Here is an 11,939-nt window from a genome sequence, read left to right on the forward strand (position 1 = left end):
AGTACCCAATGGTTGTAGGCATATAGTCATGCGGTCATTCTACCATAGCTTGGGCCATACCACCACGCAGTTAAGTTTGCTTTGACCTTGTGGGGCGTTGAAGGTCATTGTCTCATCCACATCGAAATCGGAAGTCGTACCCCGAGGACTAGATCTCTCGCTCTAAAACTCTGCTGTGTTTGTTTGCGCTGTTCAACTATCATGAATCGTTACCAACTCGCCCAATCTGGCCGGACTTCTGTTTCAGTAAATTTCCTTCATTTTAGCTACCAGCTTACATATTCACTTGAACTGAACTTCCTGGAGGCACGTATTAAAACTGCTTGGTGTATTTGCTTGCAGTCCAATCACCGGTCACACCGAATAACTGAGCGACTGTTGCCGACAGAACAGACGGCTACTACTCATGGCAGTTATGTTAAGCTGTCTGAGATTAACTACTGCGATTTTTATTACGTACTTCTTTACCCCTTTGTGAAGGAACCCGGAAACCAAGTTATGATTCAAATGAATCGACGTAATAACTGAGAGCTTTAACGTCATATCGATCTTTCCGTGGTGGAATGTGGAATCTCATTCGTTTAATTTCATTCATTGACACTCTAAGTCCCAGAGGGACTATTACAGGAGTGGAAAGGACGAATTTGATTACAAGAGTAAGTACAAAATACGAGGACGGGCAGATTTTCAACACAGAATAAAACCTCATAGGGCGTTTGTAAATGCAATCTCTTGGCACAAAACAAAATAACTAAACATCATAAAGGCTCAAAAATATCAGTTCGCTTGAGAGAGGCAACCTATTGGTACCGCTCTTTCTCAGTGGCAAACACAACATTCTCAATAAGATGAAAGTATTCGGAAAATGTAGATGATGATACAGCGGCGTTTGCCAAGGGGTACTAGTCATTGCTAGTGCGAGGGAAATGACTGAACTTTAATCAGACATTTCTTAAAGGCGGTAGTGGAATACATTTACTGCGGTGATGTCTGAATGTTTCGTTAGTTTTAATTTCGAGATTTCACTCAAGATCGACGGATGTCAACCTGTTTCTCTTGAGGTTGCTGTTCGCACTTGAACTTCAGTGACTACTGAAGAAAAGCCGCCCTCACTTTGATGAGAGTCGTCGTAAGCTAGGCTACCAGTGAAAACTGTGCACAGATTTCTTGCTTTGCTAAAGTTTATACGGCCCCACTTTGGTTCTAGAGTCCATAGCATTTAAAATATTTTTATTCGTGGCAACGGATGGTACTGCGCTTTTAGAATCAATACCGAATGGACATGTAGCTCTCAATTTATGGGCTTGTACGCGTGTATTACAATGATTTTGCGGCCCTTCTTAACAGAGCCAACGCCGTACTTCCTGATGTCTTCGAGTGCTTGGCGCGTGAACTTCCGAAGCTCCTCTTTCTCGTCTTCCCTGAGGTGGTCGTTAATCGGGTTCATCAGAGAGTAAAAGTCTGCAAAGAAACACGAGTGAAGTGAAAACAGAGGCGCTGCTCTTATCAGACTGTTGCGCTAAGCGTGTATCTGAATTTCGGGCTTGATTACATTAAAACGTTTTTTTTTTTTTTTGCGAGCAGTGGCGCCGCAAGATTAACTTTGAGTTCGACAAGCTTTCCCAACCTTTGCTGTCTTTTGTGCCAGCTGTATTAATAGTTTAAGCCTCAACTGTGTACTAGACGCATGGTAGCGTTATACAGAGTGTTTCACCCAAGCGTTCGCACCAGTTTTAAAGATAGGCTGAGTTAGAAGAGCACTTATTTCGGCATAGCTTTGTCTGCACAGCTTTGTATTACGTACGTGCTAACTAGCAGGCTGTTATCAAAAACGCGGTCACCCTCGTCGCTCCGGCTTAACAAATTTTGGCTATATCGACATGTTAAGCGCACTGGAGAGTTTGCTCTGCCTGCAGGCTTCTCGAAAGCTCATGTATTCTGGCGCGATGCACTATATGTGAGTATATATCATCATCATCAGTTTCACTATGCCCCAGCAGAGCAAAGGCCTCCCCCGTCTCTATCCAATTAGCCCTGTGTTAAGTGCTAAGACACCGCCACGAGTAAGTTCACTTCTACAAGGACAACTAAGCTCTCGCACTAGGCTGAAGGCTTCCGCAAAGAAAAATAAAATGATTTCTATTTTGCTAAATAAAAAGAAACTTCTCGGGGGGTAACCATCCACGGCCTACATGCAAGTACCTCAACGCAGCGAACAGCGCACAGCAGACGACGCGGGACGGATATGCCCTCCTCTGACGTCAGCAATCGAAGGTTGCCAGAGCAGCAAGGTATTTTTAAAAGAAACAAAAATTATTTTAAAAATATTTACCGCATCAAATTAGCTCAAACTTCGAAAAACTGTAATTTGACGAACGGGCAATAAGATGCAATAAGCAGTTTCCTTTCGAAAATTGGTGTCGTGGCCTCTTTAACTAGCACACGAAGGTAAACACAGTAAATACAGTGAGCCGTATAAAGAAGACGCTCTATAATGCCATTAAAAATGAAGCGCTAATAAGCGCTTACCATAATCAGGTAGTATCGTAATACCGTAACAATGGTAGTACCAAAATCATCTAGTATGGTAGCTCGATACATCCCTTCTTAAAGTTCACTCGAAGGCAATGTTCACCGATGAGTTCCTTCTAAAAGAAAAATTACTGAAGACACTTTGGAAATTCTAAAGTGTGCTTGGCGAAAGCCTTCAGATCAACCCACTGCCGCTTCCCCGAACCGCTTGGCGCGGAATCACTGTGCCGCTTCGGAGCCATGCGTTTCACTCACTCGACTGCAACGAGACGTCTGGCGAAGGAGCGGCGGTGCAGTTGCCGCCGCCGACGCGGGCGCGCTCGTTCTACCGCTATTGTGTGACGTCATGGTTGCTACGCACAGCTGCGCCCCACACCGGCGCGCCGGTTGCTAAGGAGGGGAGGAGGTTGCGCCTCTGCGCGGAGGAGAGGCCACAGTTGGCACGATTCCAGCGCACGGACGGACACCGCGAGCATGTTGTTGTTTCTTGTTGTTTCGAGGCAATAGTTATGACTCCCTGGAAAATAATATTAGGAACTCTCTGAATTATTTACATTCTTAGAGTGTCGCAAATTCGCTGCAGATTAACAGCAAGAAAACAAAAGTCGTTATCTTCACTCCAAGGCAGTCATCAGCGCAACGTATTAATTTAACCTTCGGTGACACAACAATAGAAGTCGTCGATACAATAAAAATACTTGGTGTACATTTTCATAAACACATGTTATGGGACACTCACGTTAACAATATTGTTTCCCGAATTGCCAAAAGCGTCGGCTTACCAGCGAAATTCAAATATTTTCTACCGACCCCAATTTATTGTTTTCTAGTAAGGGGAAGCACAAAATTTACAAATTTACAACAGATTCACATGCTACAAAAAAAGCAGTTCGCCTTATCGCAGGGGTAGATCCTTATGCACACACTAGAAGCCTGTTTATGCAATTCAAAGTACTTTCTGTGCATCGGCTCTACTCTTATATTTTAGCCAAAAGATATAAACAGGATGTCCAAAACAATGAGGTCCTCATTCAAACCATATCAAATCTAAGTTTAAGAGAAGGTAGATCTACATCGCGGTCAACTGAATTTGGAAAATTCCATTCATACGCACAACCATCAGCCGTCAAATGCTCGAATATTCACTTCCAACCTTGTTAAATTATCTCCATAAACACGATATTGATATCCGAAGTGTTAGCACCCGAACTCTGAAGAATTTCTTTACACAACAAGAGTGATGGTTATGCTCGCTATAATTGTATAATGATGTTTTTCTTTTCTAAGGTGTATTATGCTGGTCTTGGTGTGATGGGGATATCTTATTGTTGTGTAAAATGCGATTTTTTTCTTTTCAGACATGAAGGTCTTGACTCACTTTCTATGTGTGTATGTTATCGTGACTATGCTGCTATACATGTAAATGTGCAACTGCTGTATGCCTTGTAAATGGAGGCTCGAACCACGTCAAGTGATATGTTTACACTTTTGTTCGAGTCCCTTTCCGCCTCGACGGAATAAAGTTCAATTTCAATTTCAATGAGCCATTAAAAGTTTTTTCGCCTTGAAATGCATGCGCTGGAAAGGTTTGGCTGCAAACACATACCACAAGCCTCGTCATTCTTGAGTCCGTTTTGCGCCGTGAAAGATAAAATCTCGCAAGCCAGTGGAGTCAAGTTGGTAGCACGGACCAGCTGGGCGGCGTAAGTTCGCAGGGAACCAGTGTCCTCCATCTCGGTTGTTTCCGGGATGGCGTCTTCCAAAAGCTGTCGCACGCAGGAGGAACGTGCAGCGTTTATTCAGTCATTCTCAGACCATTTCCAAAGTAAGATGATCGATCACTGAACCGTGCGATAGATCGCCTGCCACACTGAGCCTTAATTAAGCGGCAACTACGAGGGTTTCTTGTGATCCACGTATTCCGATGAAACTTTTTACTGTGGATTCTCCTCCTCGTACTGTTCCCTTCCACCAAGTTTGGCAGCAGCGCACCATTTCATTCCTGCGCAAATTAATTTGCCTTTTTTGTGGCCTCAGTTCAGGTTATTTCTGCGGGCAGCAGTTCGTTTGCGACGTCACAATCATTGATCATAGATTATTTCCGGTTACCCACGAGAAGAAAACATTTTGATTCTTGCATTAGGTCGCCTTACGCTTTGTATGAACGGAGTTGTCACCTCCAGTCGTTATTTAAGTAATTCACCACGCGTATGAGTGTTTCTCTTTTTTTTTCAGATAATGTCTGTGACGTCACTGCTGCGTCAATCCTAGCATAATCCTTGTATACGAACCAAGTTTCGGCTTCAGTTTGTTGTTTTTTTTCTGTTTTAAAATATTTTTATTCTGTATTTCGAAAAACAGTTTGCTCCGCGGGAGACAGCGGATGTGATGTCATAATTGACTCGAAGTGTTGAAAAAAACTCCGAACTTTCATTTTAACAATGAGCTCTCTTTCCTCTGTACGCAATTCGGAAATAATTAGTACCAGTACCCTACGAGAAAACACAGCTGGTCATGTAAGATCCACGTAACGCTATGGAATTAAGATATTACCACACCGCCTGTATTGACCACACGCTGGTGTCGCGTAGGTTGGATAGCACAGTTTTCTATTTTAAGCGTTCGGCATCGTTCAGTGCACACGTAGCCTCAGAGATCATCTTCTTGTCGTCCTGCAGTCTCAAAGGCAAGGAATTGCACTTTACACATCGTCATCAACATCAGCCTCACTACGCCCACTGTAGGGCAAAGACCACTCCTACGTCTCTCCAATTAACCCTGTCCATTACAAGCTGCACCCACCGTATCCCCGCAAACTGCTTTATGTATAAATATAATAAATACGTGTCATTATTTCCGAGTTTAACTTTATTAAATAAACACTATTTTTATTACACTCTAAACTCGAGCGTCCCTATCACTTTTAAGGTTTTTTTTTATTATTATTGCGCAACGGAAGTTCGCTGCTCTTTAATCGACAGTGTCTGGGTCGCATGCGAGTGCTTGAATGCTTAAGCGGCCAATGAATATACGCATGAGCAAGTGTGTGTGCACAAAACGGCAATATACTTGGCTTTACCATAACAGCAGCACGAAACAACGCGAGCGCAAGACGAGGACGGCACAAGAAAGCACTGAACTTCGTCACTTGTCTCGTCCCTACCTTGTCCTCGCGTTTCATCACGCTGCTCTTAGCCTCCAAACACGCACATTTTTTTTTCTAAGATAGTCCGGCTTCAAAAAATGTGACGTAATGGCCACTCCTAAATTCTTTCCTTCCTCCATGAACTAACTAGCCCGACTGCTTGTTCTATTCAACCTACTTTGGAGTACTTGCTCCACCGGGGCGAGTTCTTCACGGCCATGAGCACTTCGTGGGCGTTCAGCCTGGCCGAAAAGAGTAGAAAGCACTCCCCTCCCGGTGCCATCAGGGCTTCGATGTTCCTCATCGCGTGTCGCTGGTCGGCCATCCACTGTATGGTCAAGAAGGAGTAGACCCTCTGGAAGCGGCCCTGTTCCCTCACGAATCTCGCCACGTCGTCGTCCGCCATTAGGTCCAGGGCTCGGTAGTCGATCCGCGGGTCAGCGCGGTTTTCGCGGGCGTATGCGAGCATCAGTTCCGATTTGTCGGCGCCCACCAGCCTCTTGCACCAGGAAGGCACGCGGGGCAGCAGGAACCTTTGGGTGAAGCTGAAAAATTGGGGCCGGGGTTTATTTATTTATTTATTTCAGAGGTACTGCCAGCCTTCGCAGAAGGCCTTTGGCAGGAGTGAGCACACATTGTGAAGAAAAAAAAGCGCGACAAGACATGATAATGATAACAGTGGTGTCATCCGCCTGCTTGAGCAGATTAACACCGAGAAGAAAAGAAAAAAAATAAGAAAGAAAAATGCTTTGTACAAGCTCGCGCTGTTCAGGCATATAGAAGCAACACTGGCACACAACACAAGAACACTGGTATCAATAGCACGCTTTAGGAGATAAACACTAACGGTAGACGAAGCTGTGAAAGTTGCAGGGTTTTTCGCGGTGGCTCAGCGGTTATGGTGCTCGGCTGCTGACCCGAACGACGCGGGTTCGATCCCGGCCGCGGCGGTTGAATTTCTTTGGGGGAGAAATTCTAGAGGCCCGTGTACTGTGCGATGTCAGTGCACGTTAGAGAACCCCGGGTGGTCGAAATTTCCGGAGCCCCCCACTAAGGCGTCTCTCATAGCCTTAGTTGCTTTGGGACGTTAAACCCCATAAACCAACCAACCTATTTCACTCCGCAATTCCTGGCGTATCACGCGCGCAGCAGGCTAGGGCAAAGACAGTAGTTTTTGCTTACCCTTAAGAAAGTGCCAATATTTTAGCGTAGTTAAACTAAATAGACTTGCGAAAGCATGTGTTTAGACTGTCTGGGTCATGGTTTTGCTCTGCTGGGTCGTCGGCACGTCTGGAAACGTTATTATTTGGATAGTGGTAGGGCTATGGGGCATAGTCGCTAGGCGAATAGGACTGTGTTTTGACGCTGTACAGTTTTTTTTGTCTTTTTATTTGTTGCTTAGACATTTGCCTAAGAAGAGGCTGAGGCTAAAGGCACACTGTTGCCGACAGGGCCTCAGCCCCCTACTACATGACAAACAAACATAAAAATTACAAAAGTCCGGCGGGCCGGTACAAAATAGTATTGTTGATATGGAAGAAAAAAAAGAAACAAAGAAATGTAGGCACAAAAGTAAGCGTTATACAGAGGAAAATACATATATACAGAAGAACATACACAGGAATATACATACACACTCAGCAAAAAAAGACAAAAGCGCTTGACAAAAATTTGCATCATAAATGTACGATGAGTATATAAATAAGAAACAAAGACCAAGACATACATGAAACACTACATCAAATAACAAAGTTCTACTTAAGGCTTATTCTAGCCTACTGAAAAACAAGGCATTATGGACATATAAGCACAAACAAGAGTACATAGTTGCGAACACAGAATCAGTAACTGTGGAAAAAAAATTGGACTACAACATGCTTGCATGACAAATTTTAGCGATTGCTATAGGTGACATCGCTACAGAGAAGAGCTCCTTTACATTCATTTTTGAAAGTGGAGAAGGGTTTACTGTAATTAATATTTATATCTCTTCTATTGAGAATTCTGATAACTTGAAAAGACAGTGCTTGACGGCCATAATTTGTCCTTATCCTCGGTATCTCTATTTTCGGGTCTCTGATAGCGTACAAGTTTACTCTGTCGGTGGATGTGACGTACAAACGATTTTTATGTACCCATTGTAGCAACTTAAAGTAGTATACCTTATCTGCCGTCAGCATATCGTACTTTAAAAAAAGTGGATGCGTTCTTAGTTCCCTTTTCTCGCCAGGATAATTTTCGCATATGCGTAACACCTTCTTATGTAAAGTAATTAATTTTTTGTAATTAGAATCAGTTGTCGTACCCCAGACTAAAATGCCATAACTTATTCTAGAATAGAATAGAGAATAATATAGTGTCTGCTTCATCCAGGATGGAATCAAGTGCTGGATTCTGTAAAGACAACCAATGACCCGTGATAAATCGGACTTAAGGCAACTAACATGGGCGTTCCAGGACAGATCACTGCTGAACCATACACCCAAGAATTTTTGCTCAGTGACCTCCTCCAACAGGCTACCTTCATATCTGATGCTAATTGGGTTCTGGTCCCTAACGCTTGTGGGTTTAAAAATTACGTATTTAGATTTTGTTGTATTTAGAGTAATGCGATTGGCTTGTAGCCACCTGGAAAGTTTTAATAAGTAATCATTGACAGATTTTTCAAGGCATGTTTTTGTTGTTCCTGTAAAAAATATGTTCGTGTCGTCAGCATACATGATTAACTGGGGGGATCCTGGTATCATAGTCATATCATTCACGTATATAAGAAAGAGTAAAGGCCCCAAAATTGATCCTTGAGGGACCCCGTGTTGTATCTTCATTTTACTCGAAGTGCGATCGTTTATGACTACATACTGTGACCTTTCTTTCAGGTACGTTTGCAACAGCCTCAGTGCAACGCCCCGAATCCCGCAGATCTCTAGCTTTTTTATCAATATGTCATGTTGCACAGTATCGAACGCTTTCCGAAGATCTATAAATAGACCAAGGGTTAAGAGTTTCTTCTCTATGTTTTCAATAATTTTGTCTTTTATATGTATAAGAGCTTGTTCCGTAGACTTATTTGCTTGAAAACCATACTGTGCATCAGCTATTGTTTTATGTTTCTGAAAAAAGCTGGTAAGTCTATCATTAATGACGCGCTCAAATATTTTTGAGAATACAGTTAGAACAGAGATTGGCCGGTAGTTATTCATATTTGTTGCACCGCCCCCTTTATACACGGGTACTACTTTAGCTATCTTTAGGTCATCCGGAAACTCCCCAGTAAGAAGCATTAGGTTGATTATATAGGACAACACGTGGGAAACGAGGACGAAAACGAGGACGCTGCAGCTAGTGCTTGGGTGACTTCGTGATTTTTTTTCCACAGATTCCTTTATTTTTATTTAACAGGCGCTTGAAATAAACTTGGACGAGTTTTGTCCTGTTTGGATCTGCATGAACCCTGGCCAATCTCCAACCATGGGTATGTGGCAAAGTTTTTGAGGCAACAACAACGACTTGGTTTTGGTGTGCCTTCTGACTGCAGCCTGTCGTGCCTGCTGCTGAGCTAACCACCGTAATAGTATTAGTTGATGAGGACGACGATCTGCAATGCACAGCATGAGAGCTTATTGCGGTTTAACACTAGGTGCGACCGGCTGCGGCGGTATCGTAGTGCTCTCGTGCAGTGGCCAGCGAAGCTCATCTGCTCGGGCCGCCGCGGGTTTGAATCCCAGTCGCCGCAATATTTATATATATTTCATCCAGCACACACTCAAGGTCAAGCTCCACACAAACTCTTCGAGGCGGCTCGACCTCGTGAAGTAGTGCTTTCGCTACAAAACTCCTATTACCATTATATTTAAGTTTATGGGGGTTTAACTTCCCTAAGCGACTCAAGCTATGAGGGACGCCGCAGTGAGGGGCTCCGGAAATTTCGACCACCTGGGGTTATTTAAGTGCACTGACATCGCACAGCACACGGGCCTCTGGAATTTCGCATCCATGGAAATTCGACTGCTGCGGCCGGGATCGAACCCGAGTCTTTCGGGTCAGCAGCCGAGCACCATAACCACTGAGTCACCGCGGCGGCCTATTCCCATTGTATTTCATGCCCTACATATTTTTTAGAACAAAAAATGACGCTCGAAAAATAAGCTACAATTTCAACGGGCACACTCCTACATGAGCACGTGACAGAATGAGTTCAAATGCAGCTATGTGATCTATCTTTTCTGCCTCAGCACGTGTGTGCACTCAAAAAATACGCCAGCCTTGTTTTTCACTAGTGCAACGTACTTCGCCACCTGTTGTGGACTTGTGCAGGCAAAAGGGCTTCAGGGACACGAATTTTACAGGAAGTGGGTCTAACGGACAATAGTAAGGGCAGGAGCCTTCTCCGATTCCTACATGAAAACACATTACATGATTTTCTTTAGTATACAACAAACTCAAGTCATGCTTTTATGGCAAGTATCCGAGAAAACAAAAGGAACGAGTAACAATTAAACTCCACAGGCATTTTTTTTAATTGATACAATACAGTGGACCTTAAATGCAATAGGGTGAAGCAGGACGAAAGAACAAATCAAGAATCGAACACTGTCGTAAATTGGTATAGCTCCTAAATGCAGTATCGCTTTCACATACTGAGGTCAATTTAGCGCGTACATGGTGACCAGTTTGGCAAGATATAGTACAGGGCAGGTAAAAACAACAGGAAACAAGAAAACCGGGAATCATTTTTTTCTTCAGAATCCGTTAATCCCTTCTCAAATTTTTAATGCTCTCCGAACTTTTTTGGCAAGTTTTTCTCGTATCTTACGGCGCAGGGAAATCAGGACAATTTAACTGTGTTTGCGCGGGAAAAGTACACTCTGAACCGAAAGGTGTAAAATAAGGGAGTAGTCTGGCCTCTAGTGCACTGCCTTTTATGAAAGGAAAGTGCGCTAGAGGACAACTTACTCTCTCTTTACTCTCATATAGGTGTATTTGTGATTATAATGTAGCGTGGAATAGCAAAGCTATGGGTCACAATTTTATTGCCCACTCGAAATGAGGTTCAAAACGTACATTTTTCGGTAGAAGCGCCTGGAGAATAACGGCCCTGCAAAGCAGATGCTGCTCCGTTCGAACTGCGCGTACCAATAGTGAGAACACGTATGACATGAAAAATTTGCGGCTATCCCCGTATGCTGTTCATATTAAGGCGAAAACCTTTAATGCCTCAGTGTTGTCGACAGAAGGTTGTCAGCAGAGGTGTCAGGCTTTTCGGATGGTCGAAATGGTTATGACCTCAGAGTGCGCGGATTCAAAGTAATGTGGTCACCCACGGATGCCTGACACCCCCTTTTGGAGCACACGACAACTAATAAAATAGTTGTCGTCCGCTCCGACAGGGGGCGTAAGGCGTCCGTGGGTGACCACATTACATACCTCATTACTGCAAACAGAGCCATGGTTGCAACCAAACTTATCGATGCAGAGAGAGAGAGAGTCGTGCTAAAGAAGCAGTCAAAGTCAGCAGTCAAAGTGTGTAGTTGTAATGTGTAGTCAAAGTGTGTAGTCAAATAAAGCACTAGTACAGCACAAACAGTCTCGCTGTCGATGCCAAACAGTGCCCCAGGAAAGGCTTTCGCCTTGCAGCACTTTCGAGAGCCGAAGTTCCCCCTGAATTTTTTTTCCCGCGCGTTTTTCCTGCTGAAGCCTACGGTGTCAGTATGATTTCGCATTGTTTTTATGACTTCATACGCAGCTGGCATGAATTCGCATTATTCTGCATTTTCGTTCGTACAGTTCTAATTCCTGTGCACACACAAAACATACGAGACGCATATTACCGATAACAAATTTTTTTCGGAACCGTCACATGGAACGTTTCACTGGGGTATGCAGGTAGTTGCAGCCCTTTGTGAAGAAATGGTTTGGTTTTGTCCCAAAGCGACTGAGGCTATGAGAGACGCCGTAGTGGAGGGCTCCGGGAATTTCGACCACCTGGGGTTCTTTAACCTGCACTGACATCGCACAGTACACGGGCCTCTAGAATTTCTCCTCCAAAGAAATTCCAGCCGCCGCGGCCGGGGTTGAACCCGCGTTTTTCGGGTCAGCGCCGAGCGCCATAACCACTCAGCCACCGCGGCGGCCCTTTGTGAAGAAATAGCAGCGCAAAGAATACAGGTGCGGAGACGAGACGACACAGACGGCGCGGAGCCGTCACTTCCTCGTCCTTGTATTTTTCTTTTTGCGCTGCCGTTTCTTCACAACGTTTTTAGAT

At 44.1% G+C, this 11,939-nt stretch overlaps 1 protein-coding gene across 1 annotated transcript in view; it reads right to left on the reverse strand.

Annotated features, from left to right (window-relative positions):
* Positions 1-1,227: 1,227 nt before the first annotated feature.
* The window catches only part of LOC149347371 (uncharacterized), a 19,439-nt gene continuing 8,727 nt past the window's right edge, over positions 1,228-11,939 (reverse strand). The window contains exons 3-5 of the mRNA XM_089585565.1: positions 5,856-6,222; positions 4,139-4,298; positions 1,228-1,461 (exon numbers count right to left, since the gene is read on the reverse strand). Coding sequence (XP_089441691.1) covers positions 1,292-1,461; positions 4,139-4,298; positions 5,856-6,222 — 697 coding nt within the window. The 3' untranslated portion in view covers positions 1,228-1,291. The remainder of the gene's footprint in view (positions 1,462-4,138; positions 4,299-5,855; positions 6,223-11,939) is intronic.

Source organism: Amblyomma mixtum, chromosome 4 (assembly GCF_055824585.1).
Source record: "Amblyomma mixtum isolate Tamu chromosome 4, ASM5582458v1, whole genome shotgun sequence".
NCBI classification, from domain to species: domain Eukaryota; kingdom Metazoa; phylum Arthropoda; class Arachnida; order Ixodida; family Ixodidae; genus Amblyomma; species Amblyomma mixtum.